The sequence below is a fragment of the Columba livia genome, chromosome 13, assembly GCF_036013475.1.
Source record: "Columba livia isolate bColLiv1 breed racing homer chromosome 13, bColLiv1.pat.W.v2, whole genome shotgun sequence".
Lineage (NCBI taxonomy): Eukaryota > Metazoa > Chordata > Aves > Columbiformes > Columbidae > Columba > Columba livia.
Window position 1 is genome coordinate 11737976 of NC_088614.1, and position 23509 is coordinate 11761484.

The 23509-nt window shown below is 44.2% G+C and overlaps 2 protein-coding genes across 16 annotated transcripts in view; both read right to left on the reverse strand.

Annotated features, from left to right (window-relative positions):
- Positions 1–13389, reverse strand: part of HYDIN (HYDIN axonemal central pair apparatus protein) — a 167087-nt gene extending 153698 nt beyond the window's left edge. For 11 of the 12 annotated variants that reach the window (XR_010465959.1, XR_010465960.1, XR_010465961.1 and 8 more), the window contains exon 1: positions 105–13389. The gene's annotated coding sequence lies outside the window, so the exon portion shown is untranslated. The remainder of the gene's footprint in view (positions 1–104) is intronic. The other variant, XM_065028958.1, reaches the window with a different exon arrangement.
- Positions 13390–13524: 135 nt separating this feature from the next.
- CMTR2 (cap methyltransferase 2) lies at positions 13525–23045 on the reverse strand. Of its 4 annotated transcripts, none has more exons than XM_065028973.1 (2): positions 22801–23045; positions 13525–20453 (listed from the first exon to the last, which is right to left on the reverse strand). In XM_065028973.1, the coding sequence occupies exon 2, from the start codon at positions 20432–20434 to the stop codon at positions 18140–18142; it is 2295 nt and encodes a 764-aa protein (XP_064885045.1). In that variant the 5' UTR covers positions 20435–20453; positions 22801–23045; the 3' UTR covers positions 13525–18139. The 4 variants fall into 4 exon arrangements, with proteins under 4 accessions (XP_064885045.1, XP_064885048.1, XP_064885047.1 ...); XM_065028976.1 differs by lacking the exon at positions 22801–23045 and adding an exon at positions 22321–22468; XM_065028975.1 differs by lacking the exon at positions 22801–23045 and adding an exon at positions 22076–22314.
- Between the last annotated feature and the right edge of the window lie 464 nt (positions 23046–23509).

The window sequence follows — 23509 nt, forward strand, 5'->3', positions numbered from 1 at the left end:
AGTGCCAGAAAACGTTTAACGGGCCAACAATCCCATGGAAACAAAAGCAGCCTCTTTTTAAGCAGCCTTTCTCTTTGGTCCTGCAAGTGTAACAAGATACTTACCTCTTCTTCCTGGTCTCTTGCAACCCAATAGCACCAAGGCAGCCAGTCTTCAAGGCCAGGGCATAAACACGAGCATACTTCTCTGTACCTGGGGTGCTGCCAGGGATGGTGAGCAGAGAAGCCCCTGGTCACACACCTGTCACAGAAGGTGAGTGTTAAGATGGGAGAACCACCAAGGCTCTCAAAACTGAGAACAACATATAGTTGGGTAAAAGAACAGTAAGAGCCACAGTTTTAAGGAACTGCTAGATCCTTAACTGGCAGCAGGAACCATAGTTATCCAACATACTCCCATGACAAGCCTTTGCACCTTACTCTGAAAAAGCTGGTTGCATCCAGCACATGGGCTAAGCAAAACTTCACAGCCACCCAGACTGCAAGCTCTGTGCTCCTTGGGGTGGGGAGGCAGATGATGGTGACAGAAGAGCCATCCCAGTGGCCAATGCTACACACAGGGGGGGAGCATGCATACCATACCCTAAACCTGACAGCAACAATACCTTTCAAAGTGTACTTAATTCAACCCTGTTGCTACTACAAGGTGAACAGGCACCATTCACCTTTAAATAGGGGTGACTGCAACAAATTGGTGCAGACTTCTATCTGTTCCAAGCAAATAAGGTGCTCTAAAATGCCACTGTCTGCCCTGGGAGCTTTCTTGTAAGAAGTACATGAAGATACAGGCTTCCAGACCATCCCAGGGAGAAGAGGAAGGGTCAGCATGTCAGTGATTCTTGCTGAACTGGCTTTTGTAACAAAGCTGGGAGGAAGAATCTGGTTTGTTTGTTTTTGTTTTTTTTTTTTTATGTTGTGCTACATCTGTTTGTGCTGCTTCTCTTTCCTGCAAAAACTAAAGGTGATCATTGGAGCAGTAGCACAGAAAGGGCACATCACACTCTCAATGATGGTTGCCTACATTATAGTAAATGGTAAGTTCTGGTCTCCCAAAGCCACCCAGAGCTCCCTGCAGTGGTAGGAGGGGGTTAACTGTGACATACTGGCACCTCTTCTGCTTCCTGGTGTATCAGCTGAATACAAACTCCGCAAGTCAGAGATGGACACCCAGACAAACAGTTGCTTATAAAAACCAAAGCGTTTCAGCCAGAAAATAGTACAGAGAGGCCAGCAACCCAAATAACCCTCTAGAGCATGTGGTAAATGGACTGATGAAAATGAAAGGAAAAGGGTTCTTTTTCCACCCCAGGGAGGAAAACTCAGAAAGCAAGTAACCTTCCTGAGTCAGGCCAGCTGAAGGCAAACGCAGTTCACGGGCTCAGAAAAGGAAAGTCATAACACATACTGAGCGCCAAGATTTGGTCGGCCAATACATGCCAAACACTCAATAAAACAGCAGCTCTTTATTTCCACTGTATGAATAATCTTTTCTATCAGGATGCAGTCAGGAACCCAACTCCAATTTGCCTCCGTCAGCCTTTCCTCTGATTGGGAATCCAGCAATCTCAGCACAGTCACTCACAAGTTTCTTGCTTGCAGGGAGATTGGTTATAAGAGTCCAGCAGATTAAATACAATGGGCATCCAGTGCAGAAATCAAAGCAAAACCAGAGCTGCTGCTTGCCTATTCATACATCTGCAGAGCATTTCAGTAGAGAGCACTGAGGAAAGGATCATGCTTTCACTGGTCTCTTAAAATTAAAAGTATGCAACTGCTCCCCATCACTTATTTTCATCCAAATTTAAAAGACTGAAAGTGTTCATTTATTTCTGAAGTAACGACAAAATAATAGGGCTTGTCACCTCCATGCATCTGTGCTTGGGGCTTCTCCATGTGTGACTTACACAACCACTGCAATAACAGTGCAAAACCAGCCATCTATCCTAACACCCAATAACCAAGCCTGGGAGGGAGCAGCTCATTGAACAGTAGGGCCAAAACCTGAAACAAAGATCTGCCCAGGACATGGGGAACAACAGGGAGGAAGATGCAGTGCTGGAAGCACTGGGTTCCTGAAGCTAATAGCAGCACAGATGCAATCTAGACAAAAAGCTCTACACATTGCATTCCCATCAAGTAACTAGTGGGAGGTTTAGCTTTCTGCAGTTTTAAGGTTGTCCCGTACCTTTCTAGAATAATACTTGCTAGAGGAACATGATGCCTACAGATCTGAAGCAGAGGATGTCTCAATTCACTCAGCCTTGGCAAAACAAAGCTGTATCCCAACGACAAAAAGCAGACCCGAGCTGAAAGATGGGACCATTGTGAAAGCCACTGTCTGAAGTCCAGGAGAGAAAAGCAGAGGTCTCAAGTTTCCCTCAAAAAGGGGCAACTGCCAAAGTGCCTCCTACTTTCTGGTCAACAAAGCAGCAACTTGCAAACCAACCACATCTTTGGGAAGGTCTGAAACCTCCACTATGAACACCAGACAAGCCCCAGATGTCTTCAGCACAGGGTTGGTTGAACTATTTGCAGCCAGGGTATCAGCTAAATTATTTCAACTTGTTTGTCTACTTGATCTAGAATGCTTTTAAATCTGCATGTACTGATCCAAGTTGACAGAGGTATTTTAACTCTTGAGACCCCAAGATGCTAAACACTAGTTAAGAAAGCAATTTTAAATATACAAATCTGATTCTCTCCTGTGTTGAAGTGACTGTGAATGAACTGCTCACCCATCCTCGCTACCAGCTCTTGCTAGAAGGAGGATTCATTCAGCTCCAGACTGCATGCGATGCCTGTTTAAAATACCAAGCTGGATCAGCAGATGCTGTCCTGGAGGAACATGGAACGCTGCCCCAAACCACTGTGCATCACACAGCCTCTGCAAATTAGGGGTCAGAAGCAGGACAGAAACAGAACAATTAATAAGCTGGCATAAGCTGCTGGCTTTTGAGGCCTGACCATCCCCCTCTCAAAAGACACATACAAAGACACCTGGACTAAAGGATTATTCTTTCAAGTACAAGTAGTAATACTATAAATCCTCTATTTTTCTCCTGCATTTAGTCAGAGAGCTGTCCATCAACCCCCGGCCAGAGAAGCACACATTGTAATTAAAGGCAACATGTAAAAGCCCAAAGCAACAAAACCAGAGATTAATTGGTGGCATTTAACAAGTGAAATAAATATAGAAGCTTTTGGTAACAATTATTTGCAGGGAAAACTAAAGTTTACTGGCGTCACTGATAGAAGGCTCTTACAGAGAACAGTGTTAAGTATCATCAATTGGCAGATTCAAGCATAATCTGGGAAATGTCAAATGCTGTCAAAATATGACAAAGCTCTCTGCAGCAAAGCCCCTAGAGAGGGACTTGTGTGGGCTCATCTCTGGGAACACACTGATGGGCCATGAGCCCTGTCAACAGGACACAGTGTATTAGCAGCTGGTACACAGCACGGCCCCCTCAGAAGAGCAGGTCAGCCCGCTGGGACAGCCACAGCTCCCTCCGGTACCTGCACCTGGAGTCCCCTCAGCCCGGCCACCTCGGTGCTCCCAGGCTGCCCAACCCCGACTGTGAGAGCTGCACTCGGCCCCTTTCAGGGAGGAAAAAGACATTCCTTAACTCCGTCGGACTTTGAGGAATTCTCCCACCTCGAGGAAAAGAAATAGAAAGGAACATTTTTGTTCAGTTATTCCAAAGCAATCTGAGCAACCTGATCTGGTTCAAGATGTTCAGCTCATTGCTAGGGGGTGGGCTAGATGAGCTTTGAAGATCCCTTCCAACCCAAACTATTCTGTGATTCTATGATAAAACCAACCCCTGCAGCAGTGACTGTCACTGGAGTAGATACCTTCAAAGTCCTGAAATAAATAGCCTTGCCTCTGGCTTCCAGCTGCATGGGATTGCTCTATACCACTTTATGCAAAACCCAAAATAAAATACCTCCTACAAGTTATCAAAGAAACAGCATTAAGGTTGTCCACAGGATTAGGCATCGGCTTTTAAACCCCCCATTCCTTGGTACCTTCAGCAAACCTCCAGATCTGATTCAGCCCTAGGTTGGTTTTCTGAAATGGTAACAAAAGCAGCTTCAGCAAGATCAGAGTTAGACCACATAACCTTCCTTCCAAACCACAAAACAGTCTTTCCTTGGTAGATCAGCCCCTACTCTCTCTGACCACCTTGAATCCCACAACAGCCACTTCACCTGCAGGAACTGAAGAGCTCCAGAGCCCGGCCAGGAGACCAGGCAAAGCCTGGGGACAAAGGCCAGCTGTGAAACAGTCTGACAAAGAAAATGTGTGGCAATGTATCTTCCAAAGGAGATGGAAATCCACCCATGACTGAGACATATTTCTACCTGTACAGATGTTACTCTACTTGGAATGGCATAACACTAAAATCCACTGCACAAAGAGAACAGAGAAGCTGTGGAGATGAGCCAAGTATGGTGCTGTGAACTCTGTAAGAGCCAGCAGAGCACATCTCCCTCCAGGAGCTCTAATTGCCACATTGCTTCGCAGTAATCACAGGGGGAAAAGAGGCAGGACAGCTGAAAAAAAAAAAGTAAATGCGTCTTCTCAAAGGGTAAAAAAGGAAAAAGAATAACCAAGATCTTTTTACAATGCTGTTTGTGACACAAGTCATGAAAACATGAGAGTGATGGACAGTTGGGGAGAACAGTCAAGATTCAACAAAACAGTTTGGACAGCATGAAATCAGAATGGAAATTAATATTTGTCCAAACAAAAAAATCACTTAGCAATTTACTTTGCCCTAGAGGTACCTCTGTGTGACACAGTGAATATCCCATTGGGCTGCCCGGGCAACCTCCAGAGCTCCCAGGCAGGGTGAGGAGGGGAATCCATCTCTTTTCCAGCTGACAAACCTGGCAAAGAGGAGCTCCCTCCCAATCCAACATGCTCACTTAACAGGAGCTAGAGTGGGCTCTGCTGCTCAAGGTCACATATGGTAGGATGGGCAACTGCTCACAGGCTTGTCAAAGCCACAGCAGAAGCTAAATCAGTCACCCCGACCTTCCGCTTCTCCTCTGATTTTATAGAGGTAATCAGCATTTTGAAACTAACTCCACACAACTCACCTTTTGTGTCTGCGATCCCATCTTCATCAGGATTTGTCATCTTCCCTTCAGTAAAAAGGAAATGGCAGGGGAGAGACTGAGAAAATTGTTTCCCTTCTGTGGGGAGCATTTGCTCAGAACCTCCAGCACTGGGAAGCAAACTATCCCTTGGTGCAAGGGCACAGAGTTCAGCACAGTTCCACCAGCTAAAAGCTTGGCCCAGGTCTCTCTTCTTGATTCCTGCTTTCTACCAAGCGTCCCACTGCTGAGCCAGCACTAAAAAAAAAGGGGGGGGGGCAACCACACAGCTGAGAAGACCCAGAGGCTCCCATTCCATCCTCCTGCCTTCCACAGCAGATCTAACACCCAAGTAAAATAAGATATAGGAGTCAGACAACATCTCATTTACTCCTTACAGCTGCCCCTGTTCTTTCCCCCATATCATTATGGTCAAAATACATGGCAATTACAGTCCCACTGCGGGTACATCCTCCATGAGGTTTTGAAGTGCAGCTCAGAAGCAGAGCTCCATTTGAATAGAGCCAGATTTGAGATCTGCATCCCAAAGCTTAGTGGGGAGCAGGCAAGTCCTTGACAAAACAGTCTTCCCCAACAAGCCACCTAGGACAGAGATTTCTGTGCCCTCTGCTCTGGCAATTCCCTTTGCCACAAAGGCCTGCAATCTCTGACAGTGTAATTTGACAAATTGCTCCCTCTTGTTGCTTTACAGCACTCCTATTGTCAGCATTGCCTCCAAAGCTGTGCATTTCCCCTGCAGAACAAGGTTACTCCAGCATTTAAACATCAGACAACAGGTTAACCTAAGGCTTTACCATCAGCTGAGGTACAAATCAAGCCCTGCACAATTTAAGGTGCTACTGGAAGCTGGTGAATACAGTTCAGGTAGCTGTACATTTAGACAAATCCTTTCTCCAGGCACAGCCCCTCTCGCCCAGTCTCCTGGTCCTGAAGGCACATTTTTCATCATCCCTCTGAGTCCCAAACTCCAGAAGTTCCCAATCTCCTGTTTCTCCAGACCTCCACGTGCCCAGGGACTTGGCAGCTCCAAGCATTTGAAACTATCATTATCCACTCAAATCCCTGATTCAAGGGGACACATCTCTCCCCTTTTTCTGCTCAAACATCCCCAAGCAACCAACCAGCACTAGGCTCACATTTGTTTTAGGGAGCCCTCTCTTTCACCCCAGCTTGCTACAGCCACTTGTCTAGCTCCCCTAAAGCATGCAGCTTCGCTCATTTTCTTTAGCATCCCAGATCCAGGAGACCCCACACCTTTCACAAGGCCAGCTGTGCTGTGACAGTCCAAAACTAGATGTCCATACCACACTAACACAACAGGTATCTAGTTCCCAACTAGTGCCCCCAGCACACAGCGGGCAATGGCTAAATAAGCAGAGACTTCCCATTTTGAGAAAAAACAACTTCTCAGTGAGGGTGACAGAGCCTGGCACAGGCTGCCCAGGGGGGTTGTGGAGTCCCCTTCTCTGGAGACATTCAAACCCACCTGGACATGTTCCTGTGCAACCTCACCGAGGCGTTCCTGCTCCAGCAGGGGGATTGGACTAGATGGTCTTTTGAGGTCCCTTCCAATCCCAAACATACTGTGATACTGTGATTTCTTCTTAGCAAGGAGGGGTGTGTTTCTAAACAGCTCTCCTGCTGGCTCACTACAGCAGATCTGTGGCCTTAACTCCTGCAGCTTGGGACAATGGAGCTGTGTATTTGAGCACATGCACATGCAGTGCACACAGGTTTGTAGCTGAAAGCTTTGCATCCTTCTGTCTTCATTGCTGTTGAAACATTTTGACTCCCCAACCTTAAACTCTGGTTCTGCAATAATCCCCCATACAGTCCAACCACAACCTCAGGCATAGCCCATTACCTGCTGAGGACGTGATCCTGAAAGTGTGACTCTTAGCAATTCAGTTTTTCCTGTGAGAAACAATAGGATAGAGGCATGTGTCCAGACACTGCAGAAATGCACACACCCTAAATACACAAGGATGACACGGAAGACAGAGACAGAAGCAAGGCCAGTGAGGTTGTCAGCTGCCAATTCAACATCTGGTAATCAAAAAAGTAAAGGAGACTAACTGCTTTAAAAAAAAAAATCACAAACAAAAAAAGCCCATGAGAAATAGCTGCTTACTGGCCTGAAGTTTAGAGTAGAAAATCTCTTTATAACACAAAATTAAACTTCATGATGTCCTGGTGACCCTGTCTGACCCATCCTAAAACAGATCACCATCTGAAAGACCTCAGCTGCTTCACCTGCGAGACTGAACAACTGACAAATCTCTCACTGCCAGTGGTTCTGCTGCCTCTTCCAATCCATTACATTTTCATCATCACCTTCAGATGCCTGCTGCTCACCAAGGTCAATTAAGGATGAAGGATGAAGAAAAACAGGACAACGACAACAGAAACCAGTGCAGTGTACTAAATAACTGACAGCAGAGCTCTGAAATGGAAGCGACAGAGTGAAGCATTACTGTACACAAGCTCTCAATGCAAACACAGTATATATGGGATAATAATCTGTAAAACCCAATCTCCTCAGCAGCAGCACTACTCATACCAGCAAGTTTCCTCCCAAAAGTTTTAAGGACAGAGGAGCTTCACCTTGACCCAGATCCACCCCCCTTGAGCTGTACTGCCATTTGGAGGTCATCCCTCTGCTACGGAGCATCTCAGTATCGAGGAACAAAACCAGAAACCATAGAATATGCACGGAAGGCTGAGTGCAACCATCCAAATTTAATATTCCAAACCAAACTGCAGAGCAAAAAAGTCTGCCTTATCCTCAGAGAGCCTGCAATAAGCACCAACAATACTTGTACTACCACTTTTTCACATGGAAAAATCCTTCCCAACCCCCCTGTCTGGTTCACTAAGAAAATACCCGCTCTGGATCAATCCCTCCTTATTGTCTTCTTTCTCCAGCATCACCATTTCCAGGTTGGACATCATTGTTCTCCAGTCATGACTTGTCTTAAAAGTGTTGTGGTGGTTTTTGTGTTTGCTTTTTACAGTCTGTATTTGCTGTGGTACTTTATGATTTTAAGTTTGTTTTCTAATTCTTCTTCACAGTTACAGACATTAACAAAAAAAAAAAAACAACAAAAAACACAACATACAAAACCACAACAGAACAAAAGAAGTTTCCCAAACATAACACGAGCCAGGGCTTTCATGAAAAGTCTGATATAGAAAGTGAGCAAGATTTGAAAGACTGTTCTGCAATTCAAGCGGAGTCCTCAAAAATAACACAGCAGAACTGCAGAGGGTCCCATCAAAACATGCAAAAGCCCTAATTAATGACTTTTTTAAAACCCCCAGCTTCACATGCAGATCAGAGGCCCCATCCATGCCTGCCAGGCCTCCCCAGCAGCAGCTTTCAGACCCATGTCTCTTCCACTGGGTTTGCCAGTGAGGCCCATCACGGAACCCTGTCCTTCTTCAGAGGGCCAAAAATGAACATGTTGATGTGTCCACACTTATCACCCATGACTGTATTGCAGAGGCCTGGGAAGGCTTCTTGGGATAGAGACAGCTCCTCCAAAACAAATGCATCTTGCACCAACCGCAACTAGGCCTTAATATTTCAGTAGGAATCAAGATTTCATGCGCTGGCCCTATTCCAAAAACTTGTGCTTCTTTCATCACATGCACTAGAATCAAACAAAGCATTATGGTTTAGTTAATTTTTTCTGCTCCATATATCTCAACAAGCAAAAGAAATAGGCTTCTGAATTTGAAATAGAATCTCTGAAGTTTCTGCAGAGCTTCATTTCCAAAAAAGCAAATATTTACATCCACTAGAACCATCTGCCTCTTATTTTCTCCTCCGTTTCACTTCCAGATGCATTGTTGATGCATCTGCTCTATTAATTAAAACTGATTTACACAAGACAAAATTGAATCCTTAATACAACCCTTGAGTAAAAATGAGTGACGTCTAAAATTGCACTTACGTCTTCCAAAATTCCCAAGTCTCTTTCTCACCTTTGCTGCTTGAGAAGTGGTTTGCTCTGTTCAAGTCCATAAGGAATTCCTATAGCTGACAACAAAATAGAATTCAGCCTAACCTGACCCTCCTGACTTGCTCCTGGCTCCTGCTGTCAACAATTAACAAGGTGGGGGCTGAGGGGACGGCAGGTGTTGTCCAGCTATTTGTTTTCAGGATTCTGACTGTTTTTCAGGCTCATCTTAAGGAGAGCAAGCAGCAGTGATGTAAGTTTGGCTTCTGACCTGAGCTGACTTTCCAGCACTCAGCAAAGCATAAAACAGCACATGACTGGTAAAGCAAAGCGGTACAAGAGATCCGAGGAGCAAGCAGCTTTGCCACACGTGTCCTCCTTCCTCAGAACAGACTTATTTGCCTCTGACTCCAGGGTTTGCCTGTTAGGAATCAAGTGGTAACTTCAGGTCAGGAGGGTTATGTAGCAATCCTTGCTTTTCATTATCACAGGATCTGTAAGAACTTGACATCTTCCAGACACAGCTCAGAAGGGCTTGAGGCAGAAAGCAAAGAGAAGAGCACACCGATGGCAGTTTCAAGTTGTATGCGCTCAAAAAAAGAAAATCCCTCTGAAAAGCACAAAGGAGGTTCTGTACACATTTCTCGCCGGTTTCCTTCTGAGACTTTGCTGGCTATTTTAACAGAACCTCACCCTCCCAGGCTCTGCATGACACATCACTCACCAAGACCACTCAGCCCTCATATCTCAACCCAGGCATCGGTTTCACCTCTGCTGTGAAAAGCCATGGAAGTGGAGTCCTTAAAACCTCATCTACCTTTGGGGGAAAACAAATACACAAGTTGCTTCTAAGAGCAGATGGTGTCTAAAGGAAATTATGATAATTAAGCTTCAGAGTTGTAGATTTCTGAAGGATTACTTCACCACCACATCTCTAGGCCAGTGCAGCAGTTACTAAAATTACAAGTTTCACCACATTTTATTAATTGCTAATTACTGCTTCATTACTTCCACTCATGCTCCCGAGACTGCTGCTGTCACCATTTCCTTCAGGAAGCAGTTCAGGTCACTTCAAAACTGCAAGAAGTGATGCAATGAGTAAAGTCAGTTACAAAAACCTAAGCAGGTTTTCTCAGCCACTACATGTGTTCAGACCCAACCCTGTTCTGAGGTATGTTAAACACGCTAAGCACTTTTTACCAGATCACACTAAATATCCAGAGCTTTGAACAGGCTTCTGAGTCTAAAACCCATATTTAAGTACAGAACTATATTCATATAAATTTAAGGGCTTATACTACCTTGTTTCATAATGGAAACAAAGGCAATTTAGGTTTTATTCAGTGCCAGTGCTATTAGCTGTGCATCTTAGGCATAACTGCACTTCTCTACAAATCTAAATTTCATTAACACCATGAAATCTATTACTTTGTGACTCAGAGCACTGACGGTTACTAAACACCCAGCTTAATCTGGTTTTCAACACAAAGTGCAAGCTCACCCTAGCTGAGGAGTAGGCTCTCCAGCATTTCCACAGAGCAGTGGGAAGATTTTTGAACCAGGTCTCCTTTCCCAATGCTGGATCCAGGTCCCTCTCACTTCGGGCAAACACTCAACACCAGTTCCAAGAGATGCACAGTCGCTGTGTGTTCTTCAGCTGCAATGACAAGTCTCTGCTGCTGAACATCACCATTCATACCAGCCAGGAATCCTATAGCCAGCCCAGCCCTAGGCACACTGATCCAAACACATCCTGTGCTACCAACCCATTCCATGTAGAGCTCTATACACTGTTTATGCAGCGCATGGCATGGTTTTCTCAAGGTCCATAGCTAGGTACCTTCTACCGGCATTGCTGCATCAATGAAGGTGTGGAGTCCTGAGTGCTCAGTTGGCCTGGAGAAGGCTCCAGTGAGACCTTATTGTGGCCCTTCTGTACTTACAAGTGGCTGATAAAATGGGGACAGACTTTTTAGCAGGGCCTGATGCAAGAGGACAAGGGGTGATGGTTTTAAACTAAAGGAAGAGAGATTCAGGATGGACAAGAAGAAATGTTTTACACCGAGGGTGGTGAAACACTGTCCCCGGTTGCCCAGAGAGGTGGTGGATGCCCCATCCCTGGAGACATCCCAGGCCAGGCTGGACGGGGCTCTGAGCAACCTGATCTGGTGAAGATGTCCCTGCTCATGGCAGGGGTGGCACTGGGTGAGCTTTGAAGGTCCCTTCCGACCCGAACTGTTCTACGATTCCAGTGTCCCCAGCAGCAGCTGTCCTGCCCCAGAGCCCCACTTCACCAAACACTCAGCTCTTGGAGAGCATTGTTATTTGAGGGAACATGTAGTTATTCAGCAGCCATCTTGAAGTTGAGTTTAATTGTGACCCCAAGACAAATTTTATGACATTTCAACTCAACAGCATTGAATTGTGCTCTGTCATCAACCTGGGGCAGTCAACTGATTATAAAGCAAGTATTTCACCACCTTAACTCTCTAGATTTAAATTAAGACACTTAACTACCACAGATCCTTCAGTCCTCAGTCTAATTGAGGCTCCATTACTAATTGGCTACTGGGTCATTGTTTTGAGGCACAGGTACCCAACAGCTTAGGACCTTGGGGTACCTCCACATGAGCTTTCATTTATATCAGGCTGCATTCATCTCAGCTATACAGATAATGATCTCCGGCTTCAGCAACAAATAAGATTTGAATATTGAACCACTTCTCTCTGCTGTCCCCCAATTTACACAAATCAATTCGCAAACAAGTGACAGTCACTCTTCCCTGCTATCCCCTCAACTGAGACAACTCAATTCTTTAACAATCAACAGTCATCTTCATTTAGTAAAGCACCATGAAGATGGGCTTTAATACATGTGTTCAAGTTTCCTATGGAGGAAAAATATTGTTTTAATAAAGGGGCCACTAACTGTGATGCACTAGTTCGAATATGACTTGTATTACAGGCAAAGTTTGATCTCCCAAATCTTGCTGGGGGATACTGAGGACCTGACACACACAGTAGAAAAGAAACTGCTAAATATCTGTTCAGGCAGGAAGAAAGCCTATTTGCTTTGTGCTCAGTGATTTGGATTTGCTTTCAACACCAACTACTTAAACTCAAAAACTGACAGGCATGCTAGCATATTAAAATCTATCAAAATTCAAACAGTATTTAAAATCAACATAATGTGTATAAATTGACTTTAAGGACTGAAGAAGTCACATGCAGTTTTTAAGATCTGTAACGGCAAAATGAAGACATCCACATTTTCCCTTTAGTTTCCAAACTGCCATGTCATGATTTTAGGCACTGTTTTTATACTGTTCTATTTGGAATGCAAATATTTCATAAAACTGTTTGAGTTTTAATATATTTCTGATAATTTACATTTTCCTATAACTCAGTAAAACCATATTAAACAATATTTCCACCAAAATCAACCTGACAACCCTTCTAACATGCTCTTCCAACCCAGTCCCTCATTTCAAAGGTCATTCACTTCCAAACTCCTCACATCTCCTGAAGTACATTTTGACACTAACAGCCAATGATTAGTATTGAGCTTCAGGAAAATCAAGCGAGACAGCCCTCTCCTGCATTCCAGCATACATTCAACACCACTTCTGGTTTAGACATTTCCCCAACAATTACCTGTTAGCTATAACAAAATTAAGGTATCAAAACAGTATTTCTTGTGTTATCTCATACCTTTAGGACATGGAATGGTTTTGCCCAGCTCCCTAATCTGGAGTTCACTTCCAAAGCAGAAAGGCAATGAAAAAAAGATCAGCATTAATAATTGCAATCAAAACTAGCTAGCAAGCAGTCTCAAGATACGCACAGCCAAGCCAAAGACAATCAGCTGGAACCCTCGTCAGTGCAGCAGAGCCAGCCCTGAGGAATCAGGCACACAGCTTTTTATCAGTAATAACATTCAGCCAAGGCAAGGACTTGGAATAAAAACACTTGGATAAGAATTAATAATGGACTTTGCAGACTAAAGTACAGTGTATAACAGCCTTGTCCTACCAGAGTGGCTGTCACAGCCAGGAGAAGCTGAAGATCACTAAGACAAAGTCCTTGCTGTAAAGTAAGTTTCAGCAACCACACAAGGGGACACAGATTGTGATAAGGCCAAGAGAACTGTGCAAGCCTCCTACACGCTGCTTTGACCACGTTTGCGACTGAAGTCTCTCTTTGAACTGGTAAACTGCAGAGCTAAAGACAGCTAAAGAAAGTGAGAACCAAACACCACCCCCACTGACCAGGCTGCTCCAATGACCCTGTATCCTTCACTCAGTAAGGATGGATCCAAACAGCAAGATGAAGGAACTATGGCTCAAAAAACAACCAAATATTAAACCTCCCCAGACTTCTTCCTACTGTGCTTTGTTGCTTTGTTGCATGTGTGGTAAAGAAATATGTAAACAGGAACATTTAAGACCTAAAATACTTTATTTTCCTCCAATTAACATTTTCCCTTCCCCTTTTTTCATTTAAACAAAAGGTCTTTTAACGCTCATTTACAGACCAAATGAAAATACGCAATAGCCATGTAAAACAACAGCCCTTCATCTACTTAGAAAATACATCCATCCTTCCGAACAAAAGCACACATGGATTAGTTACAAATCAAAAGCTTCATGGCTGTACAATCCCACAGGTTTCCACACACACAAACATGAACACAGCCGTGTGTGCAAGCACAGCAGCACACAACTGGGGAACTGTTTGTTCAGGTGGTTATGCCTCAAAGTCTTCTTTTTAAGAATTTTTAGCAAGGAAAGGCTAACAAACCCCACCAGCTGCATGTTACATTAGCCTCTCCCGGCTGGTAGAAGAGTTTCCTGCATTTAAATGTTTCCTAAAGGTTCCGCTTGTTTTAAGTGTCTACAGCCACCGTCTAATTCTTTTAGCAAATTTCATTCTTAAGACTTGAAATCAGCTCTGGACCCATAAGGAGTCACAAGAGAGGGCTCAATGGCAATCCAAATTATTGCCTAAAGAGTAAGCAAAGAACAGCCACAGGCTGAGCGCTTTTCTGGCATAAACAGCTCCATTTGATCTTTCTGTCAAGTGACTGACGTGCACAAAGAACTAGGGATGCCAGCAGGGCATTCACAAAAACAGTTGCAAGAGCAAGATGGAGAAACCATTACCAGACTTTGGCAAGGAAATCCTCATCTCAGCCTTCAGCCACTAGAGTGCTAAAAAGGAGACTAATATTCGAAGGCTACAAGGTGAAATTTAGACGCTCTTGTTTAAAACTGAGAAATGGGGACAGGTAAAGATAAACACCACCATTTCATAGCATCCCAAGACAAGTTACACAGGATTGCCCCCACTTCACCATTAAGAATCAAAATAAGCGTTAACTAAAGGGACAACAAAAGACAGTTTTTAGGGACGGTAACAGAGGCTGAGGCTTCAACTTACTGGTCAGCCCTTCCTTCCAGTGAACCAAGGATTCAATGTTGTCCTGCATCCTAAAGCGCCCATCTCAGTGGCCAGAAATCCAGGTGTGGTTTTCTTTTCTCCTGCTTTCCACACAGGCAATATTAATCCCTTTACCCTTAAGTACCAAGTTGTTTTTCTAATAGAATACAATTCTGTTACATATTTTACTTTTACAACCAGTAATTTGATAGATCCAGCTTAAATTAAGATGAATACACACCAATTAGTACTGTTTTAATAGACTACCGGATTTCACACTATAAATCATTATGTTTGTAGAAATTAAATTGGAAACCCAGCGGCAAAAAAAACACAATCTGTGCACATCCAAATGAATCCAAATGCAACACAAAATCAGTAAAAATAGTAGCAAGTCTTTACCGGAATTCAACTTCAAAAGAAGAAAATCAGTATTTTCACTCACTGGAGTCCCCAATAAATCCAGCACTCACACAACTGATTCCAAAACATTATGCTGGCTTAAAACAACAGATCCAAAAGTTTCCAGAAAAAATAATGTAGTTCATAGCTAATGAGTGGGCCTACATATCAGTCCTGTATTGGAAACCTGCAACAGCAGGATTGTAAAACTACATTTACCTTAAGTTCATGTGAATCTCAATTGCATCATAACCAACTTATTCTCTCCACATCCTCTATTTTCCTCCTGCGTGAAATGTGAAGCTCCCAATTCTGAAAACCAATACCCAGTTCATCTTCAAACAGGTTTAAAAAAACAACTTAAAAGCAGCCAGGATACCAAAACACTACATCAAGTGTCACCCAAAATCAAATCAAAATGGCAAAAACTTGACAGCCTCAATGAAAGCAGGAGTCATCAGCCCCTCTCCACAAAGGTCAATACATTCTTCTCATGTATTCTTACATATTCCAAAAGTCACAAAAGAAAATAGGTGTCACTTCTCTCAAAGAAATCTTTGGTCTAAAGACAGCTTGGACAATGCAGGATTCCCATAATTAAAAGGACAAGTGTCACTCCTAACTTTGAAACCCCTGCCGTTAAAACAATCATAATAAAGAAGAAAAAGAAAACACCTCTCCAAAGCACATACTTTGTAACAGGCACAGCTGCTGTCACAGCATTTCTCCTGTCATCCCCCCATGTCTACGAAAAACAACAAAGATCCAGATCAAATGGGGAATCAGGATCCAGAGGACACTGGATTCCCTTCAGTTTAGAGACCTGGCTTTCCACAGGAGAAAATGCACACATTTTTAGGGGGGTACTTCCAAATGGATTATGTTTCCCCACCAGGTCAGTCTAGCGTATCGTGAAGCAGACAGTCCTAACTGCCCCCAAAAGTTCTGTGACCATCTGCAAGACTTTCTCCTAAAAATTTATGATAAAAGGGAGACTGGTGGTATGGGGAATGATGGCATAGGAGGAATCTCAAGGAAGTCTGCATAGTTCATCAGCTGTATAGAACAGACCAAGGAAAGCTTGAAAAAAATGGTCCTGTCACCTCAGGATTTTACTTCACTATAAAATAATAATTTAAAAATATTAGACTAACGTTAGTAAGAAAACCATAATTTAAGTACCTATTAGACAAGATGATTCTGGCTACTCAGGCCTCCACAGCAGAATATCAGTGTGAGCACGGCCATGCACATGAAATATCCCATACACTGCTGCTTTATGAGATCTTTTCAAATGCTTCAGGTCAGTGGGAGTTCCAGAAGCATTAATCACCTCAAACAGTGGCAGAGGCATCGGGGTGTCTTTGGTGGACAACACCATTATCCTGCTTTTTGTTTCAGACAACAACTTTTACAGATGGTCTTTGATGCTGTCTCATCATTCATTCTTCTAAATATTTCTTTCCCCCTTCATTTTGGTTTTCAGTATTTGTTTGCATCCCTCAGTGAAACACAACTGTGGCCCTTCTGGCCCTCTTGAGTTTACACATACAAAAGATTATTTACAGGAGGATCTCTTATTACTTATCTCCCAACCTGCAGCCTCTGGTCCCTTCTTCCCTGGTCAGAGAGGAAGCATGACTCAGCATGCAGCAAAAACGGCAAGTTCATTTAAATAAATTAAAACAGACAACGACCAATCCCAGAAGCTTTTGTTTAGGCAGCTTCTATTTATGTGCAACCATAAAAAGCAAGAGTTTTTAGAAAATGTTATGAATTAGTCAGATCTGAGCCACTAATTCATTCACCTATGAAGTTCTTAAATAAAAAATGAACTGTTAAATGCATTAAACTCTGCCCCAATCAACGTGGCAAGAAAGCCTATTAAATGTGCAGCAACTCCAGACCAAACAGTTTCTCAGCAGTGCTTTCACTCCCTGACCAGTCATCAATTATCCTTCAAGCTCCCACATTATATAATTAGAAGTGCTTCCAGAAGGTGATTGGTAATACATCAGGAGACTACATTTTCCTTTTTACTAACTCCACTCTTTCAACCTTTTTCTATGAGATTTTGCACCTATGAACAAAAAAAAGCCATTTTTTCTTTAAACATCATTCTCCCTCTAAGTAGGTTTTTCCACATATACTACAAACTTTAAACTAAATGTTAATCTACACAAGTTAGGCCTCAAAACTTGGCTCTCAAAGGAGCGATATGGAAAATAAAATCTGACTCCCTTAAAGGAACAATTAGTTACCAATTTCAGCATTTTTATCCTTAGGAGAGGAACCAACTGAAATCTTAATCATACTTTCCTAAAGAACATTTTCATGTATTTATTCAGCTTAATGCTCCTCCAGTGGTACCCAGAGCATTTATTGATATACAAGAACTGTGAATATTCATGTTTTTAGCCCCCCCAAAATTTGTAATTCCTCATTAATAGCTGCTGCCATTGACAGATGTAAGTCTTCACTGGTACTAGGAGTCCTAAATAATTTTATGGACTCATAAGCCATGTAAAAATAAGGTTATAACAGCCTGTTCATTGATGGGGAGACAAAGCCACACAACCTGTCAAAAACCATACACAGCTGGCTGCTCTTCAAATGAAATTAAAATCAAAGAGCATCTCTCGCTGGACATCTCTGTTACTGCTTACAGGCAGTCATTTCTAACCCAGCCTTCGTGAGGCAGCTGCCTGCTCACAAGATACTCATCCCTCAAGTATTACATCAGGCTTGCACACTGCTGAGCGGTCTGGCCCAAGTCTCACATTTTGGCTTCTACAAGTCCTGGGAACATACGCAGGCGAGTCAGAACTCCCACATTTTGCTCCGCAGAAGAGGGCTAATGTCACACAAGATCTACCATCTTGTGGCCTGATGCAAGAGGTATAGCTCACCATAGCACCTCTCAGCATGAAGGTCACAGTTCTGGTCTACATGGTCCGCAAAGAAATTTGCCTGGAGTGCACTGGGATGCTTCAGTCCCTGCCGAGTCTCCCATGCCCAAGGTCAAAGCCTCAGGTCAATCCAACAGGTCAATAGGGTGTATGTGGGATAGATAGCTCAAAACATCCTCCCAACACTAAAAATGTCACACTAAGGTTTGACAACAACATTACTTTCTCATTAACATTGTTTTTAACACTATCTGCCTGTGACACAAGGTCTAGCAGCAACAACTTCTGCTGTTCCAGAATTATTCTAAAGTGAAATATCACTAGTCATTTGCTGCTGCTTTGCTTGCACAATCAAGTGGAGCTGTCTCTTTGCAATGGCCGTGTTCAAGTCCCACAAGAACTCCAACAGCTTGCCCTGGAGGAGAACCTCCATGGGCACAAACTGCAGAACTTGCTGGGGAGATTCCGTGTCTACCAAAGAGCTTATTAGTTTATTCAGATGCTGCAGATATTCAACAGCTGGACTTGGGAGGCCTCGGTACCCAACGCACAGCAAAGCAGCACTTGTCCTTAGTGGCTCATAGGAGATGGGACAGGCAAACGTGATGTATCTAAAGCAACAGTGCAATATAAAGACCAGGCCAGCTGTGAAGCGTGTGAAACAAGAGAGGATAGGCAAAATCAACGCATCTCCCATTGTAAGCTGATTCAGAGAATGCAGAACACATTCCAAAAGCTGCTGCTGGTATTTTGGTTCTCCGTCATAAAGCAAAGAGAAGCTGAAAGTCAACAGTGTGGCTGAATCCAGGAGCTTTATTTCCATACTGGGTTGGCTTTCAGTATCACAGAGGGATGGCAAGTCCACCACAAGGCACTTGAATCGGTCTCTACACCTTTCATTTAAGGCTTCCTGATGACACCTGGCAAGATCAGACACTTCTGCCAGGATCAGTTCCCCAGGCAGAACTTCACATGAGTGACAAGGCTGTAGCATTCTTCTGCTTTTCAGCTTCCCCCCCATCAATTCATTCATAGCTTCATTAAGGTTTTCCAAGACTTGACCATCACAAAATGGAGAACATTTTACCACTGGTAGTCTTTTTCCTTCCAAAATGTACCACAAGCTACACTCAAGGTTAGAAGACGATCCTTCCAAGATGCACATTTTACCAGCATTATTTAAACTATGTTCTTCAGCCCAGTGATTAAAATAGCCCTTTGCCACTTTATCATTCCATGTAAGGGTTTCCAGCATCTTCCTTTCATTGTATGTACCAAAATATTTATTTCTTTGCCCAAACCATTTTGCATTCATGCTGCAACCATTCTGAGATTTCTTGACAAGCCAGTTATTTCTGGCAATGGGTTTCATATGAAGTCTTTGCATGAAGAACTCTACTGCACAATCTCTTAACTTGTTCAGTTTCATCTGCTCTGCTTCTTCCATGCACTCAAAGAGATGTATGTTCTCAGAGATTGTCTCTACCTGGCACTTGTGGAAGAACATGCAACACTCCTCGTGTATTTTAAGAAAGGATTCTGGTATTGCATGCTGGGGAAAGAGTGCTTTGTTGACCATCTCTGCTCCAAAGTTCTGTATCATCTTAGAAAGCAGCAGATGAATGCTTTCTCTGCCCATATAACGAAGACAAATCACATAAGCCTCCGAGTTTCCAGCTTTGCTAGTGGCTGGCTTGAAAACATGGACCTCCTCAAAGGAACAGTTTAGCAGAAAGAGCAGATTGGTAGAACAGTGTTCAAACAGCGTGAACATCTTCAAAACAAAGGATCCTCCAGTGCCCAGGATCATTAAAGCAGTGACTGTTTCACAGTAATGAAGGGGTGAGACAAGGGCTTCCTGTTCCCCTGGGTTTCCCTGGCAATCAAAGCTGCCATCAGCAGTTACCAAGTGAACTGTGGCCATATTACTTACAAAGTTCTGAAGTCCTGTTAGATGTTTCAATGTCATCACATCACCCGTGTTATCTGGGCCAAAGTACCACCAAGGCAACGTATTTGCTATGAGACGATCATCCATGATCATCATAAGGGTGTCATTTGCTTCATGATAGGGGTTTAGAGTATTGGCTACCCAGTTCCAGTCACAAGGCACCTGGTGGGATTTCAAGTAGTGATTGAGGCTGGCTATAAAAGCTCCAGGTGCTTCACAGAGGTGGACAGAATTTAGTTCTCCATCCCGAAGAGCTTCTTCAGGGAGAAGAGGAAAACTGCACAGAATCTCATGAAACTTGCACCAGGCCTGGGTACACAGCTCAGCATTCACAGATTTCTTCACATGAGGAATTATTTTCCCTGCTTTATTGGTAAATGAGGTGTGCTGATGCCATTCATCCAGGTTCTTATCACTCAGCTGATTCTTCACATCATTCATTGAGTCCTTCAGAGCCAGAAGCGAATTGAATTCCTTGTGATCACATGTAAAAGCATCACTGGGATCTGGGAGCTGCCATTCATTATTCACTGGCTTAGTGTAAGTAAACTTCTTTGCAAAGAGCTTCTCAATTTCAGAAATTATTTCAGGACTGAACTTTTCAGTGTTCGTAGTCTGGCTAACATAAGGCTTCTTGCATTTGCTCATTCTTGGATTGATTTGCAACCTGGACAACAGCAAGGCAGAAGAAACAATGTCACTCCAATCAAAAGTATACAGAAATAAGCAAAGCTCTTTTTTTTAAAAAAATACAAGTTTCTTCTGCTTAACTTCTGTATTATAGAATAAGAGAAATACTTCAGAGAATCACATACCAATGAGGAAAATAAATGAGGGTTGCCATGGATAAGGGTATTTGGCAACTAGGAGGTTCACAGGTTCCATCGCCCTTCATGCATTACATAGAAAGTGAAGGAGCTGGCTGCTGCTTTGGCTCTTCTCTGACCTCTGAATATTCTGCTGACTATATAGCTCTAAACACTTAAATATAAGTATCCTTCAGTCACAAAAGAACATACCACAAGCCATACAAACTAAACAAGTGTCCCAGAAATACTTCCATCTGCTTATGGCAGTATTAATCCATCTCCCTCAAAGTACAGAGAGTGGGAAGCCACAAGCAAAGGCAGCATTGCAAGGGAGCACTCACAACAGCCAACCCTCACACCTTCTTCCACCAAACTTGTGTGACTGGGAGAGCCCCCTCGCTGGCACCCTCAATAATATCCCTTTGCTGAAGGGACCCTAGTAATGAGTTTAACATCAGCTTGCACGCAAAACCCCTTTCCTGCACTCAGCATTACAGCTCTGGCCACTGCAAATCCTTCAATCTAGCTTTCCTTTGTGGAAAACAGTGATAAATCTGAAGGGGAAGGAGCCTTTCTTGCATCTATGGTCAGTGCTAACTAGTGCTTGATATTAGAGAAGAAACTAGTGCAAAGTGTTGTGTTTTGCGTGCATAAAGGCAGACTAACATGAACACACTCAGCACAAGGCTGACGAGGCCGCTGCCCTCTGCTCCAGTGCCCAGCACAAAGCACACGAGACCAGGTAGAAGCTCAGCTCACTAGCCAGAAACCAGCCAGCAATCCACTCAAAACTAAGGCCTTCATTTAAGAAAAATAATTTCATCATAATTAGCACAAGAGGCAGGAAATCCCTCAGCATTTTAACCATCCCATTCCCTCTGAAGCAAAATCCAATGATCTTAAGTGTTACAAAACAGTTTAGTGCAAAAAAAAAAAAATATTGGATTAAAACTGAAAGAGTTTAATGGGAGCAAACAGGACAAAGAACACCCAACCTCGACACTTTACTCCTGCCCTTGAACCACAGCTGTCTCCTCTCATAACCATCGGCCCACTGGGAGGCACATGGTCAAACACATACAGGTGAAGTGTCATTTCCTCAGTTCGACTCTCTTTCAACAAACATATCTAGCTTCACTTTCCTTTATGCAGATATACTTTGGTTTTAATCTAGTCCTTTCTCACAATATGTGCTGCGGAGAAGAGGAAAACACAGGAAAGCACTGTGCCCTATACTAGTTTTACTTAATTTTAAATACCAGCTATCAGCAATGGCCTTTTTATTAGAGCCCACACCAGCAAATCCCTGAACAAGCTATCACCCAACACCTGACAAGGAAACAGGCAGTCACATGCTTTTTCTTTATTATTATTTCCAGTCTCCATAGGCCTGGCCTCGACTCAAGCCTGCATAAGGGCTCTGGGCTCCTCCCCACCCCGCAGCTCCTCGCCCACCAGCTCCCGCTCGGATCGGCCCTACCCCGCTGCCAGCCCCGGCAGACGCCGGGGGCTCACAGGGCCTCGGCTCCCCGGGGAAACACGCTCTGCCCTTCCCGCCCGTAGCCATGGTACAGCCCGCCCGGCACCGCGCCACTGCGGCCCGGCCGCCTCTCTTCGCCCCGGCCCGTCGTAGAGCCGCGCCCGGCCGAGGCGCCTCCCAGAGCCGCCCGCTCGCTACGCAAGGCCGCGGCTTCCGCGCGGTCTGGAGGAGCCCCCCGCTCTTACCGGCGGACTGCGGCGGCGCGGCAGCAAGCGAGGCAGGCCCGGCCCCTTCGCTGCGCGGCCCGGCCCCGCAGCCGCGCCCCGGCTGCTCCCTGCCGCCCTGCCCAAAGGCACCTCCCCCGCGCCAGCAAAGCTTCTACTTGTATCTTTTTTAATAAATACGGACGTGGTTTTAGGAGCCGGTTTCAGCAGGGGGAGGCGTGGAGCGCGACCCATCACTGTTAACCCTGGGAAAGAGTGCGAAGCATCAAGGTTTCACGTTGCCCAAGCAAAGGCTGCTCGGGCAGGAGGGAGGTCACACATTCGAGGCTGTTTCATTCACAGGAGCTAAAAAGCAGGATGCTTCTCCCCACAAACCCCCACTTATTTAAGCTGGCTTGTTTCTGCAAGGTGAGGAGCAGAGGAGTCACCTCCCAGCAGTGACACAGCCCAAAAGAAGTAAGAAACACTCACAGAAGTTATTCAACACAAGGCAACACTTACAGGTTCTTCAGAGAAGTACAGGCAGGAAGGCTTTGCTGCAATCTGCTAGCACCGTGTTGGAGAGGATGGGCTGTGGCGGAGCACCCTGCCTCTTTCTGCAGGGAGGCTGGGGACGTCAACCCTGCAGAGCCAGGTGTAGCTGACCAAGGAACCAGAGCAAAGCACCACCACGTCTCAGCCCTACAGATAGTGCATCTCAGACACCTGTTCCAGGCCAGTGGTGATGCTTCTCGGAGCGCACTTTGGCCTCTGTGACGCACAAACACACACTCAGGCGTGATAGCCCACTTTGCTGCCCTTTGGAAGTTTCCAGGGGAGTCTTCACACCCAGCTTGCCTTAAAATATTAACAGAGCAATAATAGGCAAAATTGAGCATTGCAGAATCCCTGGAAACACATATACACTTTCTAAACAGCAAAACAACAGCCAATCTGCAAACTGAAGCAGGAAGGTTAAAGCGGATTAATTACTACAGCAGAGAAAGAATGCAAGTTTTAAATAGTGTAGGGATTTTCCTACGGGCAGGTTAGGAAATGAGGCACTTGGCAGCTCATTTGGGAGCAAACACCCAACAATGTGCCATGAGTTAGCAGAAATTCTTTTGCTTTAATGCCAGACTTGCTACTATTGACTTTTGCACTCTCACATATTTCTCCTTGATGAAGCACAGCCTTAAAACAAAAGTAGTTTTAGCACAGAAATTCAGTC

What these genes read in the sequence shown, in the direction of transcription:
- CMTR2 (XM_065028974.1), bottom strand. Translation starts at nt 20,681, where the DNA reads ATGAAGGGCGATGGAACCTGTGAACCTCCTAGTTGCCAAATACCCTTA. An exon ending in CTCATTTATTTTCCTCATTG is followed by an intron (nt 20,454 to 20,601) that starts GTATGTGATTCT and finishes GCTGTTGTCCAG; the next exon opens with GTTGCAAATCAATCCAAGAA.